The sequence below is a fragment of the Ixodes scapularis genome, unplaced genomic scaffold, assembly GCF_016920785.2.
Source record: "Ixodes scapularis isolate PalLabHiFi unplaced genomic scaffold, ASM1692078v2 PGA_scaffold0__279_contigs__length_252992795, whole genome shotgun sequence".
Taxonomy (NCBI): Eukaryota; Metazoa; Arthropoda; class Arachnida; order Ixodida; family Ixodidae; genus Ixodes; species Ixodes scapularis.
In genome coordinates, this window is record NW_024609835.1 from 49823078 (window position 1) to 49850862 (window position 27785).

The 27785-nt window shown below is 44.0% G+C and overlaps 2 protein-coding genes across 3 annotated transcripts in view; both read left to right on the plus strand.

The window, feature by feature from the left end:
- The first annotated feature begins 19075 nt into the window (after positions 1-19075).
- LOC120844868 lies at positions 19076-19905 on the plus strand. Its single transcript, XM_040216862.3, has one exon. It carries the CDS (start codon positions 19091-19093, stop codon positions 19880-19882), a length of 792 nt encoding a protein of 263 aa, XP_040072796.1. The 5' UTR covers positions 19076-19090; the 3' UTR covers positions 19883-19905.
- A 3468-nt stretch (positions 19906-23373) lies between these two features.
- LOC115326296 (palmitoyltransferase ZDHHC3) overlaps positions 23374-27785 on the plus strand; it is a 61725-nt gene continuing 57313 nt past the window's right edge. The window contains exons 1-2 of one of the 2 annotated variants that reach the window (XM_029987107.4): positions 23374-23786; positions 25444-25606. In XM_029987107.4, the coding sequence (XP_029842967.1) occupies positions 23668-23786; positions 25444-25606 (282 nt within the window). In that variant the 5' untranslated portion in view covers positions 23374-23667. The remainder of the gene's footprint in view (positions 23787-25443; positions 25607-27785) is intronic. The other variant, XM_029987108.4, reaches the window with a different exon arrangement.

Genomic DNA, 27785 nt, shown 5'->3' on the forward strand with positions numbered 1-27785 from the left:
CGTTTTGTTGAACTCGCAAGTGCATCCGGTTCACCCACCATCAACGCTGACAGTGCAGCTTCAGCCCGCCACGTGTGCACACGAACTGCTCCTACACTATCGACAAGAAATCTGCGTCAACCAGCTGGTTCTTACGCCATCTGCTTTCCTGGAGTTCAGCCGCCCACAAAAGGGGCCGTCGCCATTCCAACTGCGGGGTTTGCAGCCAATTTGTCATCGTAGCTAAACCTGTCGTGAACTTCTTCCAGGTAGGTTTACGCTGTATCATACTTTGATCTTCTAAGTTTGTAGTTTTTGTCGGCTGCAAATCCCCATTAGTGTGAACTTTATGGGCGTTGATGTCCAAACGTACCAAACGCGCATTGGTCGATTTTCAAATAGATCAAAGTGAAGGCCCGTTCACACTCTTGCGACCTCTTAAACCTGGGTTCCTTAAAACTTCTTAAACCAGAGAACACACTGGCGCCATCTATTGGGAAGCAGTGCAAACTCGGCGGCCCGGCATAATTGTTTCATTTCTCGCGCATTATCCTTTCTTTCTTGGCTCGAAAAACTTTTGTCAAGGTTATAAACGAGCCTTTCTATGGGTATTACGCACATTTGACCTCAGAAATCCCGCAAAACCTTCGCTCTTGTGAAATGCAGTTCCAGGGTCACCGCATAGATGGCGCCACAATGTCAGTGTGTTCCCTCATTCTAAAAACATTTAAGAAGTTTCAAGAGATCTCGTCAAGGCCCGTTCACACTCTTGCGACTGCTTGCGACCTCTTAAACCTGGGTTCCTTAAAACTTCTTAAACCAGAGAACACACTGGCGCCATCTATTGGGAAACAGTGTAAACTCGGCCGTCCGCCATATTTTTTTTTTTTATTTCTCGCGCAATATCCTTTCTTTTTTGGCTCGAAAAACTTTTGTCAATGTTATAAACGAGCCTTTCTATGGGTATTACGCACATTTGACCTCGGAAATCCCGCAAAACCTTCGCTTTTGTGAAATGCAGTTCTAGGGTCACCGCATAGATGGCGCCACAATGCCAGTGTGTTCCCTCATTCTAAAAACATTTAAGAAGTTGTAAGAGATCTCGTCGCTCTCAGTCGTACTCGGTCGCAAGAGTGTGAACGAACCTTCAGTCGTACTCGGTCGCAAGGGTGTGAACCGGCCTTAAAGGTTGTACCACCTACCATCAGGACGTTTAAATACTTCCTGTCTTTGCTCGTTCGTTTGTTTTAAGTTGCTTATTGTCGCAACCGTTATGCTGGTGTTGCTTTCCGCATCCGGGGATATCGAGAAAACCCTGGCCCTCTGACTTCCGCAGAAAAACTCGATAAGTTGCAAGATGCTATTGAGGCATTAACAACGAGTTCTGCTCATTAGCAACAAGAAAGCTCGCAGAAACTAGACTCAATCAATGCTGGAATTGCCGGTCTTGGGTTACGGGTTTCTAACTTGGAGACAAAGGTCAACGAAATCACCAGCGTAAAGGAAAATGTTGACACCCTTACCAAAACGCTGAGTGATGTTCAGCGTGAGTCTACGATTGTGCATGACCACATGACTTTGCTTACTGAAGGTCTTGACAATATGAACAACCGAATGCGAAGACACAACTTAATTCTGAAGTGCTTGCCCGAAGATGAAAACGAGTCGTGAAGTGACACAGAGGCGTTAGTTTCAAACTTCAGAAAAAAAAACAAAAAACATAACTGAAAACCTAGGGGAAATAGAAAGAGCTCATCGGCTTGGTCAAAGGCGAACCGGTTCGACCCGGCCGGTCATTATCGAGTTCCTAAGGTTCAAGAGCAAAGATGAGGTCCTACGAAATGCTCACGAACTAAAAAATGTGGTGTCCCCGAGAGCTTGGATTTCTGAGGATTTTTCACCCAACGTGCAATTTGCTAGACAAACGTTGTGGGACTTTGCGTCCCAATTTCGAGACCAGAATATTAGATATAAGCTTTCTTTTGACAAACTACGCGTCGGAAACTGAACGTATGTGTACGATAATGAATGTGCGCTGTCATCCAATTGCTTGTCCTACCACGTGCAAGTCCACGTAAAGCCGAGTGACTCGCTCGAAACGAACTATCTTCATCGGTATGTTATCCTAGAAATATACCAACGTTATCTTTTTTTGTAACGAACTTTCGCAGCTTAGTTTCCAAAGAAGATTATTTCGATTGCATTACTTCGTGAGGCGACCCAGATATTATTCTCGGTACAGAAACTTGGTTGACGTTCAGTGTCGAGAACTCTGAACTAATCTTAAGTAAAAACTACAAACTTTTCCGAAAGGATCTAATTTCTATGAAGGGAGGGAGTGTACTCATGCAGTTAAAAATGACATTCCCTGTTCTCTTGTTAGGTGCGATTCCACCCTGGAAATAAACTGTATCCGGGTAGAGTTGGAGACTTTAATTTTCCAAGAATAGATTGGAAAACACTCCAGCCATTCCCAAACTCTGCGCATTGATGTCACTACGAGTTTGTTTGTTAGAAGCGTTTGAACTAACACAGATGGGGAACGTTCCAACACGGGGTCTCGCAACTTTAGATTTGTTCTTGATATCTAATGCGGAATATGTAAACTCAACTAACGTCATTGACCTCATTAGTTACCACGCCATTTTGCATGTTGAAACATCTTTCACTTTAAGCGCTTCGGAAACTGCCGTAAGCAAATTCATGATTGCACTCGTGCAAATGTTGACGGATTAAACGGTGAACTAGCTTTGTTCTTTGACCAATATTGTATAACTTACGCGGGTCGTTCGGTGGAAAACAACTGGATGAATATTAAAACTACGCTGCAGCACCTGCTTTCAGCCTACGTACCCATAATCAAAATTAGATCAAACGCCCTTTCACCTTGGTACGTACGACCAACTTAAAGCGCTTACTGACCGAAAAGAAACGACGGTTTGCAAAAGCTAAAAGGAGTGGTGAGGTTTACGATTGGTCTTTTTATCGCCTGTTTTCGAGTGAGACTAAAAGTGAAATAAAGAAAGCTATCCTACTGAAAAAAATTATCTGAATTTTTATTTGACATGTTTATTGGACACCTTTTTCATATCAGAACCTATTATTTCATAGCAGTTTCATTTGCCGCATATCAGTTACACTAGGCTAGGTGACGCTAGGTACCGCCCAATTCATGTGCTACAAAAATATGTTATTTACTCACGCCACCATGTAGATACATTACGCAGACACCTGCACTCTTAGAAAAAAGGGTCAGTATAGTCCTCCCTAAAGGGAGGAACGCTCTTGACACATATGTTCCTTCAGAAAGGGAGAAACTTTCGTCTCTTAAGCAGGGGAGGAAAAGTTCCTCCGTCGACTGCATCTCATTATGGCGGCCACGAATCGAGCAAATCGAGCTCGGTAAGGCTTAACGAGAACACTAAGTCTATTGCACGAAGCGAGAGGAGCAGGAAATAAAAACGTAACACGAGCTTTCCGCGAACTGTATTTATTTCCGAAGTTTCTTTACCCCTGCAGGTAAAGAAACTTACGTTTCGAAAGCATGCAGTCACTCAGTCTTCTCATCGTCAGCACTGCGATGTTCAACGGAGACAACCGGCACTCAGTTCGCGCACTTTATGTCCTACCTTTGCTATTCCTCGAGCCACAATTCCTTCGTCAACCGTAGCGTCAACCGCACATCACGGAGGAGTGAAAATCATTCGCCCGCAAAACCAAAAGCCGCTCTCAAAAAAAAGCAAATGCGAAGCAACCTCTTGGCTTATCTCAGCACGGTAACACGAAATTATGGCGTAGCCGCGTAGCGTAAAAGGATGTTAAATCGCTTGCCACCAGATGGCAGGGTCAAGCAGAGTAATCGCACGTAGCTAGGCTAGGTGGCGCTAGGTACCGCCCAATTCATGTTTTACAAAAAAATATTTTTATTTTTTTACGCCACAGTTGCGGTTCCTTTTCTTCGGAATCCCTAACACATGTAGACACGTTGCGCACACTACGAACATCAGGTCAACATATATTGAACGCATACACAGGCATTGCACATACAAACATCAATACAACAGCACACTACCCCGATCACTACTACCGAGCCCTGCGTTCCCGTCTTTTATAGTGGCCGTTTTGAACGTACGGAATTTTTCGGTGACTCCCTAAGCAAAAAAAAATATTCCGAACATGTTCATTTTTTTCCAGCAATGTCATACATCTGAGGCTATTTTTAATGGCTCAGGGGATGAATCTTTTATTAAAAAGAAGACGCTCGATCATGCCATAATTATTTGAAAGCCAATAAATCGAGCCGCTCCAATGTGGTTCCAAGCCATGAGTTTGTTTTCCCGCATGGCCCTTCGTAGCCAGTATTTATATTGTAGTGTTCGTTTTTCTATTTGTGCTGTTCGCGCAAAGCTGCAATTGCCGTCTTGAATTAATCTCTGTAGAGCGGATATCCACTCAGCTGGAAGTGATGCTTCACGGGCACAGAAATCGTTTTTCGATCAACTTGAATGCAGTCAAAGCCGCGACTTCCGACAACTGTTAAGTGTACAGAGCTGCGCCGTTGGGAGCTCGAAAACTTCTAGCGCTCATCCCAGCGCGCCACTTAGAGGGCAGTTTCTACAGGAACCGTAATATATTTAAACAGTAAAATAAAGGATAGCGTTTTTTTTTTTCCATTTTGCCTTTTTTTTTTTTATGCTAAACTTCCATTATAAATATGAGTAAAGCTATACGCACTCCGGAGTGCGCTTCGGACGGAAATGGCTATACGCACTCCGCTTTTCCCGTATAAAAAAAGCGGACACAACGAGTTTCCTAAGCGGTGCCATGGCATAGGGGTTAGGGTGTCCGCTTCATACGCAAGTGGACGCGGGTTCGATCCGCGGTGGGTCTGCTTTTTTTTTTTTTTTTTTTTCTCAAACATTTTGTTTTGTTGAGGCATTTGGCGATATTTACGACATTTCCTTTTTTGCGATGAACAGTAAAAGCAACAACACAAAAAAATCGAATGTTGTCGAGAAACTTCGCAGAACTAAATGGTATGGGACTCCCTTTCCGGAGGTGCGATCGGGGACAGCGGGGCTTGGATTGCCGGCTGGACGCCGCGAAGCGGCGTGTACTGGTTACGCTTTGTAATTAGCAGTCGATACTGTCGCCGCGAAGCGGCGTGAACGCAGGCGGGGGGCTGTGTTAACGAGCGCCCCAGTGATTCACGCGCCGTTCGAAAAGGGTGGCCCGAGCGGCATGATCTCTCGGAGGAGTGCGTATAGCCATTTCCGCGCGAAGCGCACACCGGAGTGCGTATAGCTTTACTCTATAAATATACGTACTTTCCGTCATACTTTCGTAGTGTTGTCTTTTCCCCAGAGCGCAATCGCTCTCGGGGACCGACAGTCACATTGGCCACTGTACGATAGGAGCTTACCGTTCAGACCAGCGTTCCAACATGACTATCCACACGTCGATCGACCGCACCTAATCCCTCAAGTGGTTTTATATTCTTTAATGTAAAGCGGAATGTCATCCTGCGACACCCCGGCCCCTCCGATAACGGCCCGACTAGCGGCATCAATGCCCGACAGTTTACGTCATCTCATCTTGTTACACCACTGATACGCGAACACACGGTCACATCGGCGATAATTTCAGTCTTCTGTTCGCAACCCACAACACTGCCATCACGATGTCGCTGACACGAAGAAATACAGAACCACGTTGACGATGTTGCTGACACGCAGAAGAATCACGTTGAACGCCGGTTAGCAGGCACTCGGCACGGGACAACGGAACCGAACTCAGCACGGAAGGCACCCAGGCAGCCGGCAGGAAAACCTGCCTTCCTTGGACGCAGTTCCCGCGATTTCCATAACGTCGAAAACGTCGACACAGTTCCTCGTGGTTTCGCTGCTGTAGTTCCGCACGTGTCCCGCAAATTGAAGACGGCCGTCTTACCCAGTGTATGTAGCGCTGCTGGCACTGCTCCGGAACTTCGCTGTTTCTAGCGGCTTCGTTAGCTCATTTGATAAAATTAGTGGTAAAAACGTCAATGCAACCGAAATGTTCTGCACGTGTAGACTAGAAGACGGAATTACAGGCGGCCTTCGCTGCCGCTGAAGCTCAATCAACTCAACATTAATTTATTAAACAACGTGCGCGATGTGCTTGAAAAACGAAACCGAAAGAAGATGGGTCGGGAGGGCGAAAGCTTTCTCCGGTCTGCTTGGAGGAGGAAAACGTCTCGGAGAATAATAAGGACCTTAATTTTCCTTTCATCGGTCTGGGTTTGTTTATGTGTGTTTTGGTAAACAAAAATAAAAAAAAAAAACTTTACAAAAAAAAAAAAAAAAAAACCCACTTTCCTGGGGATCGAACCGTTGACCACTTGGTCAGTAGCGCGATGTTCTACCCCTGCGCCAACTGAACAAGGAGGAACTCGCCCTCCTCCTTTCATCTGAACTGCCGTTCCTCCCTTCTCTGGGCAACTTGTCCGCAACAAGGAGGAACAGTCGCTTTTGATACCTTTCTTCTCCCTTTTTTCTTAGAGTGTGGCATCAGCTGAAGATATACATTGAGTGCATACACACACACACGGCACAACAAACATGTATACAACAGCACTCCCAATGACTACTTCGGAGCTCTGCGTTTCCGCCTTTTATACAGGTCGTTTTGTAAGTACGGAGTTTCCCGGTGACCACCTAAGCAATAAATAATATTTTCAGCGCTTTGGATTTTTTTCAGTAATGTCATACCTCTGAGAGTATTTTGAACGGCTCAGGGGATGCATCTCTTAATAAAAAGTAAACACTCGTGCCGTAATTATTTGAAAGCCAGTAAATCAAGCCGTTCCACTGCGGTTCCAAACCACGTGTCTGCTTTCCCGCGCAGCACGTCGTATACTTAAAAAATGATATGAATTTATTTCTGATATGTTTATTGGACACATTCATATCAGTTGGCATATGTTTCCTATCAGTTCTTATATGTCGCATACCAGTTTTTGGGTATTTCCTATCAGTTCTTATATGTCGCATACCAGTTTTTGGGTATTTCATATCAGTTCTTATATCACATGTCAGTTTTTGGATATTTCATATCAGTTTCATATGTCGCATATCAGACCCGCGCAAGTTTTGAATGGCTATCAATCCGAGTCATGGCCGTACTGACCCCGTGTTCATAGGGGACGATTCTCGCCACAAAAACGACAGTGAGGCAGGGCCGTACCCAGAAAAAAATTTCGGGGGGAGTTTTCGGGGACAACGGCGGCCATTTTGAAAGTGTCTATTGTCTTCTTTTCGCCTATGAATCATGTGCATCGGTGGCATATAATGGAGAGTTACAGCAAACCGGAGAACCGGTCCCGGTTTGGCACCCGGTAGCCGACCGGCGCCACTGCGCGTGCGCAGAGGTAGAGATTAAAATCGGCTGGCTGCCAGTGCACCGACCACGGGCGTACCCAAAAAAAAATTTCGGGGGGGGGGGGGGGGGGGGGGGGTCAGAACCCCCTATCCCCCCCCCCCCCCCCCCCCCCTGGTTACGGCCCTGCAGTGAGGCTGTAGATTTGCTTAACTCGTTTTTTTAGAGCATATTGACGGAGGAAGACTTCCCCCATCCACCGATTTTTGAACGCCAAATTATTGCTATGTCTCCCATTTAATTTAGTAGGGATGGCATTATGAAGATAATAGAAACATTCCCAACCAAGAGTGCCTCTGGTGAGGATTCCATAGCAGGAAAGTTTCTTAAGATGATAAAAGGTTTTGTTTCCCCTCTTTTTTCTAAACTATTTCGACAAAGTCTTGACTCCAGAAGTGTTCCACTCGATTGGCGTTCTGCAATTGTTAAGCCCATTTTTAAATTTGGCGACGCATCTAACCCGTCTAATTACTGTCCAATTTCCCTGGCAAGTGTGTCTTGCAAATTAATGGATCATGCTATTTTTACGAACATTATGGCACACTTAGATCAAATCAACTTTTTCTTTCCTAGTCAATATGGTTTCATGAAAAACTAAACACGGAGCTTTTCAAATTCGTACAGGATTTATGCTTAAACACCCATGCTGGAGCGCAAACTGATATTACATTTATCGATTTCGCAAAAGCTTTTGATACAGTACCTCATGCGCGTTTAATTTCAAAACTTCTTCACCTTCAAATTGACCCCACGATAGTTGACTGGATATCGGCTTTTCTTACCAACAGAACCCAATCAGTGATAGTTAACAATAGTGTTTTGATCTCTGGAGTGCCCCAAGGAATCGTTCTTGGAGTCTTACTTTTTTAGTATATATTGACGACCTTCCAGAAAGTATTATGTCAACAATTAGGCTCTTTGCCGACGATTGTGCTATCTATCGAAAAATATCTTCCCCAGCCGATCACCTAACTCTTCAAAAGGACCTGAACATAATCAGCGAGTGGTGTGTTACCTGGCAAATGAAAATAAATTCTAGTAAATGCCGCGTATTAACAGTTACAAAAAAAAAAACATTGTCATTTTTTTAATATTCAATTTTAAACCAGGTTATTGAGAATGCACTATCGTATAAGTACTTAGAGGTTCGTTTTACCAGCAACTTCTCCTGGAAAACGCACATAGAGAGCACAATCGCAAATGCATCTAAAAGGCTCGGTTTCTTAAAGCGCAACATTCTTTCCGCTCCACAAACAACGAAGCTATTAGCTTATAAATCAATCATCCTTTCCAAACTAGAATATGCCAGTAATATACGATATCCTCACCAAAGCTATTTAACCTTAAAACTAGAAGCTCTGTAGAATAATGCTACGCGATTCATTTGTCACGAGTTCTCGATGCACCTTCACAAGTGTCACAGACTTAAAGAGAAGCTTGGGCTTAGACACTTTAGAGATTCGGCGGAAAATTGCTCGCTTATGTTTTTTTCATCAAATATATTACGACGGATCATCATTCAAAACATTTCTCTGCTCACCGGCACGGTCCATATCTGCTAGACTTGATCATTCTTTCAAAATTGAACGCATTAAATCACGTACTAACCTGTTCATGGTTTTACCACTACCTTTAGCCATAAAGGAATGGAATAGTCTCCCCAGTGATGTTGTGCTTTTATCTGACCCGATATCGATTAAACAGAGTTGTGAACTGTTTTCTTTACCTGCTAGGGTCCATGACGGTTTTAGTATTATTGTTAACTTCAGTGTCTGTACTGTTCGAGTTCCACAATGTGTGTGCAATTCATTGCACGTTTTCCTCTTTTGTACTCTTTGGCGTTTTTGTTGTTGCATTGGTGAATAAGTGTTTTTTTTTGTTTTTTTTTCAAAGTTTCTCATATATGTATCAGCCACGACTTCTCCCCCATTCTTGTCATTCCCCCCTTATGTAATGCATCAATAGATGCTTTTGAGGTCAACAAATGAAATGAAAGTAAATCTCAAAAGAAACTTCTCTCTTGTTTCCACCTCTTTTAAATATCATCTTTAAAGTCTTTGGTCAAAAGTAAATTTAAATATGCCACAACTATCTGGGATCCTGGCATAACACTTGCATCATTACTTGAAGCCATACAAAACCGTTCTGCTTGATTCATACTATACGACTATCACTGTACATCGAGCGTATCAGCAATGAAATCCAATCTGTTCTTACCTTACCTCTCTCTTCGCAGGAAAGTGTCACGCTTGTGCTTATTTCACAAGTTTCTTATTTTAACACGTCAGTGCGTCAGCTTTTGTTAATACGACCGCCTTATCTCTCATCACGCGCAGACCACCGATATAAAGAGTGCATTGTTCACTGTCGCACATCCTATACTTTGTTTCACCTTATGATGTACCGCAGGAAAGGCTACAAGCACGAGCTCCTTGCTCTGGGGCACAGCCCGGCGGCACAAGCTCTCGTGACTTAAGAGCGGTTGCCAACGCTATGAGCTCGCGCTTCTAGCCTTCGCTGCGGTACAACATAAGGTGAAACGAAGTATAGTTTTTTCAGTCTTGTTTGCTATAACGTCACTGGACTGGAATCGTCTTCCCGCAGTTGTAGTCGAGATTGCCGAGAGCTCCAATTTTCGAGTTGCTCTTTACATTATTTTTTTGTATCCTCTCTTAAGTGAACTTGTTTTGTTTGTGTATTGTTTCTAATTCTATTTTGTATCCTGTTTAACTCACTAGTTAGGTATATTTGTTTTGTTTGTATATTGTTGCTATGCCCACCCACTTCTCCAATGCATTCAAGCCCTGAAGGATATCACTAAATAAAAAAATAAAATAAATAAATACATTTTTATGTCGTCAACGGAAAACGAAAATAAGCAGCGCGCAAAAGTAGACAAGGAAGAAAGGAAGGTGCGAACGACACAAGCGCTGGACTCACAATCCGACATTTATTGGAAAAAAAAAAAAACACCAACGAAGTAAACCGCACTATTGCTTCAGCACGTGTGAAGAGAGGCAATTTCTTATTTGTGAAGAAAAACCGATGACTCACAGTCACAGATGGGGCAGGAGAGCACCAGGCGTTTGATATCTTCTGACACGCCCGGCCAGTAGATTGATTCTCTTGCTCGTTTCAGACAGCTGAAAATTCCCAGGTGTCCGTCATGAGCCCGTTCCAGGACTCTCTTAATTGCACCATGTATTTGGAATGACGATTCTGTCGCTTCAAAAGAGTAGTCCTTCGCACATAACGAGCTCATCCAGAATTGGCGAGAACAGCTTCATTGTTTCTGTCACCTTGTTGTTCGGCCATCCATTCATGGTAGCTTGCAGTACGTCTTGCAATGAGTCATCATCTTGTAGGGATTCCTTGAACTCTTCCAGTGTGCTTTGTGACATGGGGACGACTGCTAAGACTCCCATGTCTTGCGTGCAATCTCCGGCTGTCTCGGTTGGGCGACAATCTCGGCTAAGTAAATCTGCGATGACGAGGTCTTTACCCTTGTAACGGATTGAAGGAGTGTAAGGATTGATGTCGAAAAGTAGTCACTGAAGTCGTGGAGATGCCTGTCCTAGCGGCTTCTTGCTAATGGTTTCCAGGGGTCGATGATCTGTTTCAATCTCCAGTGGTCTTCCGTAGATGTACTGGTGGAACTCCTTACATCCATATCTAATGGCCAGCGCGCCTCCTTTTCGATTTGCGGATAGTTCTGCTGTGCCCTTGTTAGAGTGGAGGATGCGTAAGGCACTGGTTTTCCGTTCTGCAGTAGAACTGATCCTAGTGCCTTTAAACTGATGTCGACAGAAAGCCACATCTTGCCGTTTGTCGTAGAAGTCTAGTGTTGGCACTTGCTTGAGGGCTTGCTTGATATTTTCTAGAGCGATGCTTTGTTCTTCAGTCCGCAGTCATGCTGTGTCTTGCTTGAGTAGTTTTCTGAGTGGGCTTGTCTTCTCTGCCAGGTTAGGGACAAACTTTTGAAGATATTGGAGCATACCCAGAAGTCGCTGAAATTCGGTCTTGTTCTTCGGGTCTCCAATCCTCTCGATCGCTTCGATTTTGTCTTCGTCGACTTATAGCCCTTCAACTGTTAGTACATGGCCCAAGAACTTAACGCTTGGCTGGTTGAAGACACATTTGTCGTAGTTTAGTTTGGCACCAACATCTCGTAGTTTCTGGACTACTTTGTTAGTGTGTTGCTGCAGTTCTTCATTCGTCTTGGCGAAGATTAAGATGTCGTCCATTGAGTTCGACACGTTTATTAGGCCCTGTAGGACTTGTGATTTGACTTGCTAGAACACTTCGGGTGCAGTTGCAATACCGAATGGGACAGAAAAAAAAAGGTGTACCCTACCCAGGGTGTGCTAAAGGCACGGTTTTTTTTTTCTCCGGTATTTCTAGTTGCTAGAAACCCTTCTTAAGGTCTAGTAAGGTGAAAACTGTTGATCCCCTGACTTATGTGACAATCTCTTCCAGCGTCTTCAGTGGATAGTGTCTTCGTAAGAGCACTTTGTTCAGGTAGGCCGGATCCGAGCAAATACGAAGTTTGCCGCGTTGCTTGACCAGGACCATTTGGCTGCAGAAAGGTGTTGGCTCGTCAATTTTTGTAATATTCCTTGCTTCTTCATGTTGTCAAGCTCTTTCTTTATGTCGTCCATGAGTGCATATGGCACCTTTCTTGGCGGCGTTTCTGCCTAGAATTGGTGCTACTTGTCCATCTCCAATAATGAACTTGATTTTTTCCGCTTTGCCTATCAAGATGCAAGTCTCTCTAGCTTCTCCCAATATTGAGAGCTTGTGTTGAGTGTATAACACTATGCGCTTGACTGGTGATGAAGTTACTGTCAGGCCTAAGTTGCTGGCAGTCTTGCTTGGCAGCACGTTACACTGTGCACCTGTATCAAGCTTCATCTTGACTGACTTACCACACTGAAACTGTATGCTTTCATAGCAGTCATCATCAGAATTATTTTTCGTGCGGGCTGCGGTTGTGACTTTGGAGATATATATCTCGCCTGTGTCATCGTCGTCATGCTCATCGTCATGCACCGATTTTTGCTGATTCTTATTTGATTTGCACACAGATGCAAAGTGACCCACCTTTTTGCAAGAGTTGCATGTCTTCCGATACGCTGGACTCTCCCTTTTGCGATGAGTTCCACCGCAGTAGTTGCACTGTCGCTGCTGCGGTTCTTCTGCCCGAGCATCTGCTTTCTGCTGCCATTTTTTCTTTATATTAGTCGGGATTGCGTCCAGCTTTGTCTCCGTTTCCTTTGCGGTGATTTCTTCCGGCTGTTGCGTAGCTTGCTCGCTGGCTTTGCATATGTAGATAGTCTTCTCCAGGTCGATAGCCGGATCTCCGAGTAGTTTTTCTCGGACGTTGAGGCGGTCTCGCAGGAACTCGTCCGTCAAATCACCGTAATGTCATTTTTTGGCTTGCAGTCTTGCTGCTGTCAAAAACTCGGTGAACGTTTCTCCTTCCTGCCTCATTTTGTTGAATTTGTACCTTTCGTACGCCAGGTTCATTTTCGGTGTGAAATGCTCTTTTAACTTCCGCTTCACCGCTTCGACGTCTTTCTTTTCTTCTTCGGTGAGCGATCGAGAACGTTATGTAGATGCTCTGTGCTTCCGGACCGATTACCGTCATAAAGTTTGCGACCTGGACCTCCGCCGCCTTCTTGTGCATCTGAAGTGCACTCGCACACGAGTCGTACGCTTGGAGCCAGTCGTCCCACGTATCCGCAGACTGCGATGAAACCTCAGATGCTTCGGTGGTCGGAGTCCGTTGTCTGCCATCTTGAATCGTCGGTGTCGGCTTCGGCCGGTTGCCTCACGTTCGCTCGATGGGCTCTACTTGAGTCCCGGCGCTCCTTCTGTCACGTTTGTGGCGACTTCTGACGACACCATGTGACGACTAACGTGTCGTACAGGTCAGTTTAATTAAGCAAAGGAAATCTTACATGGTTGAACATGAAGCCTCTCGAACATCGGGCTGGCGCGTGAATTGTCGATGATGCACCTCGCGATGCGGATGCTTTCATCACACCCCCCATGTTCGAATCTCCTACCACCAGCACCCTCTTAACCCCTGAATGCCTGTCTTCACTCCCTCCCGCTATCAATGCTTTCTCTACCTCAACCTCTGCTACCTTCCTTGGACCCTGCTGTACTGCGGCACTATACAGCTGTGTAACCTCCCTTCTTATACTGACAACCACCGTGTCACCAGTGAACTGTCCACCTGGGTCTGCCGCCCCTACCGCCGTCTTCTCTGCCATCTCCTCCTTTTCCTTATTAACTACTCCTGTCAGTTGTTGCACTATATCCTCACACTTCTTATGCTTCTCCAACTCCGACTTCCACTCTTCCCCATGTCTGAGCTCCTCTGCCTGTCGCTCTACCTCGGCTCGCTGCTCCCGTTCTTGTCTGAGCTCTCCCGCCACGCTCTCTACCTTACTTTCCCATTCCTTGGTCATCTCCTCCACATCCGCTTCGGACCTCTTAATTAAATCTCCGACCTGCGCCTCGAGCTGAACCCGCTTCTCCAGCTCTACCCGTATCTCCCGCTTCAACTCCTCAACCGTAGCCGCCCATTCCCCTACTATTCTCCTAAAACCTATCTTCTACATTCTCGCAACTCCGGTATGTATAGGTGATTGCAAACAGGGCATATGACGGCCGCCATGTTCCTGCTCGTGTGAGCAAGCTTGTGCAAGTGCAGGCCTCCCAAAGCTATCTTCACGCGCATGCTGTGCTTGCTTGCACACATGGTTCACCAGTCGGGACGCCATGCTTGCAAACGTCTATAGCTGCTCCCCTCAGATTTTGCTAGACTTTCGAACACTGTCTCCATCATGTTGCACCACCGTCCAGACTCCTCTCATTCTACATCGGGTCCTTCTTTTGTTTATTTATTTATTCAGAATACCTTGCATCGCCTTACAAAGGCATTATTGCAAAGGAATACAAATACATTTGAGAAAAAGTACAAACGTACAAAAAGTACGAAAAGCGCGAGGCCGAACATTAGATAATAATATCAATTGTTTTTAGGTTTATGAAGCATCACTTAATAAAGGGCTACTCCACCGATTTTTTCATTGTCTCCGATTTGCTTGAAATTTTGCTAAACTAACCAACAAACATCGCGAAAATAGTATCCCAAATATTAGTTCAAAATATTGTTTTTTTCGCGAAGTTATTGAATTAACAGTTTTGGTCCTCACCGTGTTTTTCAAGCTCGAAGTCTCTACTGGCAACAATGAAAAAGTGACGTCAGTGGAAGGCGGGGGTTCACTCTTTGGGCTGTAGATTTTGTTTTAAACTGATTCGAAGCAGTTTCATAGTGTCAAATGAATGCTTGGGAAGCTCGCTGCAGTACCCGCGCTCCAGCACGGAACAAATGATTGGCATATTCTATTTTTTGGCTGCTTGCTCGACTGGCAAGCCTGCCTGCCACTGACGTCACGGCCCTGAAAAGCGCGCGTATATTTGAATGTTGGTTTTTGCATCATTTTCATTTGCCGATTTCGCAATAACTATTATGAATTTCGCGATTCTAAATAGCATACCGGAGAGAGTAAAGGCCGGGGAGTCAGAAAATATAGTTAGTTAAGGTAGCTCAAAAGATCGGTGGAGTACCCCTTTAATTAACACATGGTTGAAGAAAGAAGTGGCAGAAGTTGTAGAAATTATTTCCTCTGGCAGCGAATTCCAGGTGCTCGTTGTGCATAGAAAGAAGAAGTATTTAAACACATCCGTTCTACATTTATACTCTCGCACTTTTTTGGAGTGATCACGCCTTCCTGATGAGTAGTGGGCAGGCAGCGTGTACTTAGATTTTTCAATGCCGAGATGACTATGAAAAATGCAGTAGTAAAATTTTAGCCGCATAGACCGCCTTCTCTGGAATAATGGAATTAAATCAAGTTCTATCTTTAGTTGAGCCACAGTTGATCCAAAGTTATAATTACCCGATATAGAACGAGCTGCTCTATTTTGAACTGCCTCTAGCTGGTTCACAAGGTAGGCCTGGTGGGGGTCCCAGGAGACACAGGCGTACACTAAAATTGGTCTAATATAGGTTAGATACAGTGTTCGTTTGGTTAACTTGGGAAAATCTTTAAAGTTACGTCTAATAAAGTTCAGCATTCTGGTCGCTTTCGTGGATATGTAGTCCACGTGTTTGGCCCACGAAAGGTTTTCCGTAAAATATACACCGAGGTATTTGACCTCAGAAACAGTTGGTAAAGTAATTTCGCTGATAACGTATTTGAAGGCGATAGGCTGTCTCTTGCGCGTGAAACATACATGATTACACTTGTTTATGTTCAAAATCATTCTGTAGGCTTCACCTAGCTCCTTCTTCCGTCGCGTATTCACCATCGCCTTCAAGATTTTTAGAAGAGCTGGCCATCTCAAGTCAGCGGCACTTGGCAGCAGCGCGGCACCACATCGGCCCATCGCTTATTCTTCGTACCTTCATATATTACAGTTTCATCGCCGTCGGGCCCTGCTCTTCGACGACTCAGCTATTCAACCGCACGTGCCCCTGCTTCAGATACGTCATCACCTTTCCGGCTGGTGACTGGTCCTGCCTCTGTTCGTCGCCAGGGACCAGCATTTAGAAGAGCGGGCCATCTCAAGTCAGCGGCACTTGGCAGCAGCGCGGCACCACATCGGCCCATCGCTTATTCTTCGTACCTTCATATATTACAGGTTTGCGCTCATTCCTTTTTGTTAATCAATCAAAATTACGCCAAAACGCCGTTGCTGCTGCCTGTAAATCGTTTTTGTTTGCATTTTTTTTTACGGACTAACTTATTTCTTGTTTTTCCTCTGTGTGTTTTCCGTTGCGCTCTACCGATTTTTTGCTCGGCCCGACATGGGCAACGAAACCAAAGAACTAGCTAAGGCGCTGGAGGATCTTCGCCGCGAGCTGCGTGCAGACTTGCGCAGTTTGAAAGAAAGCGTGAAGTTCTGTAGTGACACGTGCGATGGAGTGAAGGTCATAAGGGACGACATGAAAGAACTGCGTAAAGAAATACTAGACCTTACGAAACAGAACCAGGAACTCGATGCTGAAAACTGCAGGCTAGGCGCCAGAGTAGAAGAATTAGAGCAGTACCAAAGATCGAACAATCTCGAAATCAAGGGGGTACCAAGCGAGGGCGATGTGACTGATGTTATCAAGAGAATCGGCGCCCTTCTTGATGAACCAGTGGCGGATGCGGACATTGACATCTGCCACCGCGTCGCCACTTTTATGCCAGATCAAAAGAACATAATTGTTCGCTTCGTCCAGCGCTCAAAAAGGAACACAATTTTGGAAAAGGCCAAAAAAAAACGGATCACTACTGCATCCCTCGAGTTTGGCGGAGCCGAGTCACCGGTTTATGTAAACGAACACTTGACAGGCTTGAACAAAAAACTGCTGGGAACGGCTATCGCGCAGAAAAGAAGGGTTGGGTGGAAGTTTGTGTGGTGCTCTGGTGGCAAAATATTTGCGCGTAAAGATACGACGTCAGATGTACTTAAAATTACTTGCCTGGGTGATGTTGAAAAAATTAGGAATTAGCGTAGAATATTTCGATGACTGCTGTATTTTTGTATAACTTCATAATTCTCGATGGCGGTGCAAAATTGCTTTTACCACCCTCACGAAGTGAATGCGTTGTTTGGAAAAACTGATAAGAAATGTCTCAAATTTTTTCACCTTAACGTTAGGTCAGCGCGATCTAAAACCGATGACCTCTTTTTACTTTTTAACACGTTTGAACCAATGTTCGATATCATCATGCTCACTGAAACCTGGTACAGCGATGACAGCGATGTTTTTCTTTTACCGGGATATGAACACTTTTATCTGAACCGCAAACAAAACCGTGGTGGTGGTGTATCCATCTTGATATCAAACACAGGTTTTGAGATTGTATCCGAATACTCAGCCATTACAGATCATTATGAAGTACTATGCATACGTAAAAACCTTGAAGTGTATTGTGTTGTTTACCGCCCACCAAATGGAAATGTGTCCCAGTTCTTTGAATTTCTAGAAAAGTTGTTTAGCTCTATGACTGAAGTTAAATGCAATTTCATCCTTGGAGGCGACCTAAATATTGATTTTCTTGATCTATCACGTAATCAGTCGGAGTTATCTTTATTACTGTCTGCACATAATCTTCAGAATGTCATATCTCTTCCCACGCGTATAACAGCGTCATGTTCCTCCTTGCTTGACATGTTTATTACCAATCACGATAGCTCAAATATTACTGCTGGAGTAATGTGTTTAGATTTGAGTGATCATTTGCCCATATTCATGCTGATTCATAAACATAACGCTACAGCTAAAACGAAGGTCAATAAACTTCAACCCACCAGATACATTAGAAGCATTAACGATAAAACGTTGCAGGCGTTTAGAAGAAACGTTGAGAGCGCGAACTGGAGCAGTATAATAGGCATAAAGGATATAAATAAAGCTTACGACAAATTTATTGAGGTTTTTAAAAGTATTTATACGTCCTCATTTCCATTAAGATTGGTTAGAACCGATAGACGTGCCCGGAAACCCTGGGTTACTAAAGATCACTTAAAATCAATGCGTGCCAAAGATCGCTTATATAAAGCATTTTTAAAATCGCGAGACTTGGTCAAACTAGCAGAATTTAAGTTACTGAGAAACCACCTGAACGCAGATTTGAGGCGTGCAAAGCGAAACTATTATAACCAACTTTTTGATTTTGAATGTATGAAGCATCCTGACTTGCTTTGGAAAAGACTTAATGCTCTCTTGGGCAAAAATACTAACAATGATAGAATAGAAAAATTAGTTATTGATGGGATGGAAAAGTGCGGTTCTGAACTATCAGATGCTTTTAATCGTTATTTTGTGAACGTTGGGTCTAGTACCTACTGCAGTGATGCAGCACAAAATATACCTAGAGTTTGTGATACTATATTTTTTTATCCTACCGATGAATATGAAGTTTTTTCGACGATAAATAATTTACGCAACAATCACAGTTGCGATGCTGATAGTATAAACATTAAACCCGTGAAATTTGTTGTCGACCTCATTGTGCCTTGTTTAACGCATATTTATAACCTTGCTCTTTCGTCGGGTGTGTTTCCCACAGGCATGAAAACAGCAAAAGTAACAGTACTGTTTAAGGCAGGAGATAGAAATAGTATGGGGAACTATCGTCCAATATCCATTCTTCCTATTTTTTCAAAAGCCTTAGAAAAGCTTATGCACTCAAGGATCACAAATTTCTCAGATCATCATAATGTATTAATAGAATCTCAGTTTGGGTTTAGAAAATTTAGGTCTACCGAGTCTGCCCTTTTGCACCAAAAAGAAATTATTTTAGATACTTTAGAAAAAAAGTTAACAACGATTGGCGTTTTCCTTGACTTTAGTAAAGCGTTTGATTGCATCAACCATGGTATACTTTTAGACAAGCTATTTTCGTATGGCTTTCGGGGAGTTTCATTTTCATTGTTAAGGTCATATTTTGAGAACCGTTGCCAATATGTTTCCATAAACGAGCATAGGTCCTCTTTGCTTAACATTAATTGCGGTGTTCCCCAAGGAAGCATTCTAGGTCCCCTTTTATTTCTATTTTATATAAACGATATAGTTGCTATTGACTCTGATGTAGATTTTATTATTTATGCAGATGATACAAGTATGATCATTTCTGATTCAAATAGTGAACGTCTTATCAGCAAAACAAATAATGTCCTTTCAAAATTAAAAACCTGGTGCATAAACAATTCCCTTCATATAAATGCTAGCAAGAGCAAGGCTATAATATTCCAACTACATTCCAGAACTCAAGCAACCTCATCCTCTCTTCTGAAATATGGCACTGATATTATTCAATATGTTGAAAATGTAAAAACTCTTGGTGTATTTTTTTCTTATAACATGTCTTGGAACGACCATATTAGACACGTTCGCACTAAACTTTCTAGAATAGTGGGTGTGTTAAATAAATATAGAAACATTTTACCCACAAGTGTCAAAATTCAACTTTTTAAATCACTATTCTATCCCATCTTATGCTACGCGCACCTAGTGTGGGGGTCTACCGGCACAACGAACTTAAACTTGCTTCGAATATTGCAAAAAAAAGCTCTACGAGCCATAGCTAATGTCTCTTCAACCTCTCCATCCTTGCCACTGTTTGAGAAGTACTCCATACTTGACGTTTCAAAAATGTATCCACAACGATTAATATTAACATTCCAGTCTGCCATGAAAGGTAAATATGATACTTTTCTCGCTATTGCGGACCTTCATTTGCACGATTCCATTCGTCAAACACGTCAGATACATCCATGGCATATACCACAATCACGAACTAACTTTGGACGTCAAAGAATTAAACATGCACTTCCCGAGCTACTAAATCATATCGCATCATTAGGAATTGATGTTATGTCAGTGGGCAGAAATGATATCTCTTGCATTGTATAATACTTAAAACATACCTTCTATTGTTTTTTTTTTTTTCTGTGTTAGTGTTGCTTGCCTTGTAGGGGTACCAAAGGGCCGGTCAAGCTGCAAATAGCAGCTTTTTTCCTTTGGTTTTCCCCCATCGTTGATGGAAATAAAGAAATGTTTCAAAAAAAAAAAAAAAAAACACACAGCGTGACCCCCCGACAAATATCCCCCAAAACTCAAACCAAGAAAGCCTGGGTAGACTTCTGCCCACACAACCAACTAGCCCACCAAAAGCTCAAACGTGCACGTGGCCCTACCTAAAAAGTATACTTTACCGAACTATCCTACCGCTACTTTAAAAACCGCTTTCTACTACCCCATAAACACATACGTAACTAAACTAAATATACCAAAACTCACTTAGCTTCGCAGGATCTCTGGAAAACACGTCCTCTTTGTCAGCTGACGTGTGACCAGCTCTTGGCGGCCCAAGGCTAATGTTGCAGGACGGAGCCCAAGTTTCAGTTTTGATTTCTGCTTGGGTTTAAAATTAGATTTAAAAATATATTTCCCATTCTTCGCGAAGTAAATGACGCAGTGTCTTTTACTAGGGCTGTTTAATGCGGAATCACTCATTATCCCGAAATCTTCGGAATTGAGTCTCCAGAATGCTTTGGAGTTGGTGCTAATATCCTTTGCCAAACCGGAAATATAGTATTCCTTGACCGTACTTATGGTACTCTTATAAACTAAATCGAGCTCTTTAAGACGCCTTTCAAGGTTTTCAGAAAGTTTTTTTTTTTTTTTTATATGCTTCGTATTTAAACGTTAGCGTTGTTTAACTATTTTGTTTTTACTATATAATTCATTCAGAGCTTCTCGGGTTTCGGCTGGTCCTTTACGTGTTTATAAGGAATGGGTTTATCAACAAGCTTTGAGAGCATATTTCTAAAACCAGTCCACAGTAAGTCGGCATCAGAAGTCGATGACTTAGCCATAAACATGTTAATCATCGTAATAATCGTAATAGAGCTGAGTTTGAGACGGTCTGCTACTGTTGTCTTTTCCTTCGACTTGGAAGTCTCTTAATTATTCCGCACCAGAGTCACAGGTGTTACATTACAAATATAACTATCACCAACTCGACTACACACTCAATGTTTTATCGTTAACCGTATCTCGCCATTTTTGACGATACCTTTTTTAAACATCGGTAATATCGGGCACAAAAACAAGTGCAAATTGTTGCAACGGCCTCACGCCAATGTGTCCTGACGGGCGGAAGCATATCGTGCTGTTTTTCATTTGTGGTTTGCAGAAAACGCCCCCAGACGGCACTCGTTACTCGAAAAAGAGAAATGTCCGTTTAGAGGGGGTTCATTGCTTTAGGTTCAAGGTTGCTCTACACTCAGCATATCTGAGTACTGGATATACATATCCTAACACAGCCCTTGAAATTGCCCCCCCCCCCCCCCCCCACACACACACACACACACAAACACGGGCTTCTAGATTGAACTGAAAGATTCAAGAAACTCCGGAGCATTTAAAACTGTCGCTCGTGGAAATGGAGCGCGCTGGTTAAGTTACGGTGTTTGTGGAGAATAACATAAAGGACAGAAACCGGACGACACGTTTTGTCCTCTAAGTTATTCTCCACAAACACCGTAATCATTTAAAACAGCCTCTCAGATACCCATTGAGTGTGAACACCAAGTTAGTTACCAAGTTTTTCAAGCCATTGTTTTTCTCCAACAATTTAGATCACATTCCTCTATATCTTGTTTTAGATTAGGCTGGTCTCCTACAGTAAATCTTCGGAAGGTCCTCTTAACCTGCATAATTTTGGTGCAAAGTGAGATTGTTTTAGATTTCTCTAAAGCCAGCTTCACCTGCATTAAAAAAAAAACTACCATTATCCCGGGATTTCAGCCTTTCTGCAGTGTTTTCAAGAACGCCATAGAGCAAAAGTGCAATTGTACACACTGGTGCTATTAGGTCTATTATGAACATTGGTGCTCATAAGGTTCTATTACTAAAGTTGGCTTCCCCTCAGTCAAAAATGCGTCTTTTCCCAGATTGCAGCTTCCCTGTAGTGTTCCTAATCAATGAGCAAACGCTCAGTTGCGCACGCTGGTGCTACCAGATGCCACACTTCACGCTCAATCTCCTTCGGTATGTGGCTCACAAGGCTAGGCAAATAGGCGGGGGCCCGTGCGCGTGAGCGTCTGCTAGCCGGCAGGGCAGCCTTCGCAGCGGTCCAGCTTTGATCGGCGTTCAAGCACGGGCTCCCGTACCGTTGACTTTATCGACACAGAAAGCTGGATCTGAAAGAAAAGACTCATACCCAACTATGTGCAGTCGTGCTATACTTCGTATCACCTTACAATAGGATGACGACCTTCCTCCTCGCGAAATGCGGGACACGCGGGGCAATTGGGGGGGGGGGGGGGGGGGGGGGGTAGTAGGGGAAATATTTTAACACGCACACAACGAACCTTGGCTCTGTTAACACATTTATTATCCTGCATTGTTTATACACCTTATAACTGTATTGCGGCAGTCAAGCTCAAATAATTTCCACTCCCACTGATATATTTGTTTTAATGTCAAACAATATTTTATATTTAAGCTTTTGGCGAGCAATTTTTCTTACGATATTTTGCCACAAAAGGGAGAGGCACAACGGCGCATGCCCGTCTAACCTCCTGCAAGAGCGAAGGTTGCTTCCCGCAATGCTTGGATAGAAAATGGCGTATCATTGCGATTCACAGTATTACCATGCGACCTCCGCGCTTTCCCGTGCCCCGTTGTTCGGCAGCACCATGAGTTGCGGAGTGAATTTTACGACAGTGTGAAATGCGGGACATTTTGAAGATTTGGGAATTTCTCGCGGGACGCGGGACACGAGCCCTGAATGCGGGACAGTCCCGCGAGTCGCGGGACGGGTGGTCACCTTTACCTTACAATGGAGCGCAAAGGACCCTTACGAGCCATATTAGCCAATTCATAGCTTGGAAAGTGTCACGTGTGCCTCCGGTTGGACGGAACGACGGGGGAGCGCGAAATCACGATCTACGGATCGGCTCATGGAGCTCGTAGCGTCCATCGCGGTACATCGTAAGGTGAAAGGGAGTATTATAATAACAATAATCTTAATTCAGCCTAAAGGGCTGCGACTCCACAGAAATTTCATTGGCCCATACCCGAGGCCTGCAGTGCCGCATTACTACAAGCAAAATAAAACAAAGTAAGATTTTCACATAAAACGTACATAAAACGTAAAACTCAAGCATTCGAGTTATTAAATGCCTCAAATAAAAGCATCTCCAACAAAACAGTTGACTGCTGCTAGATTGGATAAATGAATTCATAAGTGATATAAATATTAAATAAATAAATAAACAAATAAATAATACGAATAATTAAAAAAAAACAAAAAACATACAATTTAGAATCGGGCGTTTGCTTCGTTTACCTGGTAGGGAGGCTTCCCTATTACCTGGTAGTGGCGGTGGCGTCATATGGTGGTAGCTATTTAAACCAAGAGTTTGTAAATGGTTTTTCCGACACCAGATGGCCCCGCAAACATAAAAATAAAAAGAAAAAGAAAAACAGAAATTGGGCAGATCGGTTGGGTCGGCAGTGTCTTTTCTTTCTTATGGCTTCTCGGTGTGACCGTGTGACCGTAAACTACTATTATCATGACGCTAGACTAGCTATGTAAACAAGCTTTGTTGTTTCTGTTGTGCGCACTGAGACATGACTTGTATGCTCCGACAAACGCCGGGAGGTCCTGAAATGTTGCCGTTATAACGATGGTAGCGTGGCGGTACGACTTCTGTGGCTTACTTTGCCTCTGCTCTACGTACGGGTCCATCATCTATGCCGACTACGCCGTGGTCGAGTGGATGGTTATCCCCACCATGTCCAGCAGGTTTGTAGATCTTTTCTGGTTTCATGATACTCGCCACATGTTCACGGGCGCCGAACCTGCATAGTGCTGTATAGGTGGTATTCACTGAGCCTGCAGGTTCGATTTTGCCAGGAAGCGCCACCGTCGATCCGCCATCTTCGAGGTCTCGGTTTGACTGGCTTGGGTACGCTACGCGGTCGTCCGATGCTAGTGTGTGCTAATTTCATATCGTTGAAGCTTCGTTGAACAGAAGAGAGAAGAAAAGTTGGTCTCGGGGGCGGGCCGTTTTCCTTGTTGCCGCCGAGTACCGTGTGTAAAGGCTGAACCGCATGTAAGCAATTTGGCGAGCGACGGGACGAGACGAGCGACAGCGAAGCGGGTCGTCGTCGCTTGTCTTCCCGCTCGCCAAATCGCTTACATGCGGTTTTTAAATCGCTTGGACTAATGAAAAATGCGCCGCATTTTTCATAAGCTGCGCACTCTGTGAGCCGCAATGTATGTTTCTGCACAGGAACGTAACACCGAAGGCACGACGTATGTCCGACACAGCGGCGATGGAGCAACACGGTTACACGGCCGTAGTACAGAAAATCCGCTAGAGAAAAACAATAAAGAAACTAGCAAAACAAAACACAGATTAATCACACCGTGCTACAAAAGCACCAAAGTAGAAAAATTAGTTCTTGCAAGAGCTGCCGCCTTCGGCACGGCGGGCGACACGGAGCGCTTCATGGAGTCGAGCGGCAACGCGGCCGCGGTAAACGAGTCCGATAGCGACAAAAACGAACTAAAACACACAAAAAATACTCCCACGGCGCTTCAAAAGCACCAAAGTATAAGAATAACCCCTAGTTTCGATCAAAAAGACCCTTTAAAGTTGTAAAATACTGCTAAACCACGCTCAAAAGGTCCGGCCAGATGGCATTCGCGATAGCAAGAGACCTCGAAGATGGCGACCGTGGTGGGCGATGCCAGCGAACCTAGCGAGTGACGTCAAGTGAATGTCACCTATAGCTTGTCGCTCAGCTGATACGTCATAACGGCCTGTCATTCCTGTCATGGATCTGTGGTACTCATTTTGCGTCAGTTTTGAACATATCATTTCCCGTAGTGCTCATTGATAAAGCTAGAACTTAACTGGTTGCGAAACAAACGATCCTTTCGTACGCCTGCATGGTTGCTTTGATTGAAGGGCTGTGGGCTCATTGGGGAGCCGGATGACATGGAGGAAAGCTTACTGGCCTTGCAGCGGACCTTTAGTAAAGCTCACCTTAGTATCTGCGAACGTGCTCATTCTGGTCGAGTTTTGACTGAAGAAAAAAAGAAAATGCCGAAAAAACATTACTCGACGAAAATAATCCTTCGAGAAAGGGGAGAAAGGATAAACACAAATTTCCAATTGCACAAATCTCCAATTTTGTTTGTCCTTTTTCCCCCTTGTTCCCCTTCTCCGGGGATTATTTTCGTCATTCTTGTCCAGCTCGCTTGCACCTTTGCATTAATTGCATTATCATCAAAACATTACTTCCTTTCTATTTTTGTGGGGTATGGGCTTCCCTACTGCAGTATCATAGTGCCTAGAGTCAGACAACTCTGATGTGACTTCATTATTGGTGTGTTTCTCATCTGGCTATGATAACTGAAGTGGCAGAAATTACAGACTTCTCTTCTGTTTCAGCCTCTGGGGGGCATTCAATGTCGTCTGCTTCAATGTCATTGTGTTCCTGACACTGATGGCACATACAAGGGCAGTATTTTCCGACCCTGGAACAGTACCTTTACCTGAGACCAACTTAGATTTTTCTGATGCACTCCGGTCGAGCAAGTCAACAGAAGACAAGGTGCTGTCTCTTTTGTTAAACTTGGTTTACAGCTGAAACAGGCAGTATGTTAATTTTTCTGTGTTGTCGTGGCATTCATGAAATGCTTCTACACTATACTTGTTTTCACCTCAAGAACCATAGTAAAAAACAATTGTCCTGTTCCTTGTGGAACATTACTAATTTCCCACTTTATATTTGCGACTCCAGCACCTATTGGGCAGGAGATCGAACTATAGGGGGCGCTCTAACCAGTTTGTTTTACCACACCTTGGTGTTTACTCAACACAAGGCCTGCGCACATGCCCACAGGCCTTATGGGCATGTCCATGTCATCTTCTGCAATAGAGCGTGGGGCACCAGTGTAAGTTAAAAGAATACTAGCAATCAATGAAGGGATGTTAAGCGCCGGATCTATCCCGAAAGCAGTCGTCAGAGAATGCGAGCTTGACCCAATTCGGCTTTTGTGCTGAGCTGGGCACCGTGCATGCTGCATTGTTCATGCAGGCCGGAGTGGTAACAAGAGAGCCCCTCTTCCCCCTTACTGGAGAACACAAACACCAGCCGAACGCTGATGCCTCGTTCGGTTATGTCGGCCAAGTGCTGAGTCATCGTATTTGTTGTACCCATCCATGCAGTTCTATAGTTAATTGCTTGGGGCGTCACGGTCTGTCCCCCTCCCCAATAGGGGGCGCCGCTACCAAACAAATATGGCGGCTGGGAACAGGTCGCGTCGGCTCGGTTGGGCCGCCTGAACGGGTGGCGCATTCAATTTAGCAGTTTTTCTTTAGTTTAATGCCCTATTTATAGGTCTTTGAACTGCGATGGTTAAGTATAGCTGGTGCACATAAACTTGCAGAGCATAGTTTTCTTTTCCCCGTGCTTTTTGTTCTTTTCATGTCAAACTCTTGTTTTGGAGATTTCGTTCAAAACCGAAACTATGTGCTTCGGAGAGACGGTAATAGACTCTATTCAGTTTTGATCGGCTAAAGAAAGCGGCGATGACTACACAATTGTACCACCGAGAGTAATTATCAGCTAACTCGCATGCCTCACCCATGTGACTTATCTGTCCGCGAAATCAAGCTTTTGTGCGTATCCACGTTTAAGAAACAGCTCCAGTCGTCTGCTCGGTCAATACCACAGGCTGCGGGAAAATTACGAAAATTAAGCAACCGCTTCTTGAGCCAAGGAGCATGTTAACCTGCTGGTGCCCCACTAAGCAGCTGATACTCGTATTTCAATACAGGTTTTAGTAGCAATCGAGAAGTAATTGTGACGAATATCCGGGTTATGTATTATATTACATACTATGTTCCACTAAAGCGATACTAGTATATTCTTCGGGTGGAAATATTAGCTTAGTTGATTAGCTATTAAATGAACTGCTGAATAAAAGTATATTTGACAGACAGAGATATACTACTTAAACTCAGCCAAATTGTTCTCGCCGGCAGCAAGGAGACGAATGCAGACAAGCTGAAGAGAGTCTTCATCCGAGATTCATGCAGAACCTTTCTGCATTGAACTTGACTTTGAGTCTTGAACAGAGAAATTAAGTATTTTTTTGTGGCCGGACAACCTGAGCGATGTAGACGTTTATTGCTGCTGGCTTCGACAGGGGTATAATATAAATATTGGAGGCGCAATTGATCATAAAGTTGTGACAGCTTCTAACTGGCAAGACGCGTCCCCCACCTTTTGAAAGCGGACAATTTCCCTCATCAATTGTATGCAGCGAAGCAGGCCTTCCGGAATCAAGTAATTGCGAAATCAGCCCAATTTATTCGGAGTGGTCCAGAGGCTTTTTAAACGAATAGCAGCCAAGATGAGTAGTCGGCGTGGGTGTCTCAATCTTGAAGCTGATCGAACACAACCAAACTCAAGAAAAGCAGCTATCGAACCTTCCCATTCACTTGACTGCAACATTGGCGTTCTCTCCAGGGAAACACCTCGTCTGTCGTCCTCAGTCCACTGTTCTACATCCTTGTAAAGAAACCACTTATCAGTTACCAAGTAGTTGTCACTTTGAATGTGATTCGAGACAGACAAGAAATCAAAACGTTTTTCATGATTAATCTCTATCCAAGAAATCGAAAGCATGCGACCGTGTGTTGTGGAGTAGACGGGTTTTCAAACACGTGATGGAAGGAAACAATCTACTGAGGCTTCACCACACTAATGAGCACTCAGGCATACT

What these genes read in the sequence shown, in the direction of transcription:
- LOC120844868 (XM_040216862.3), top strand. Translation starts at nt 19,091, where the DNA reads ATGATCATTTCTGATTCAAATAGTGAACGTCTTATCAGCAAAACAAAT.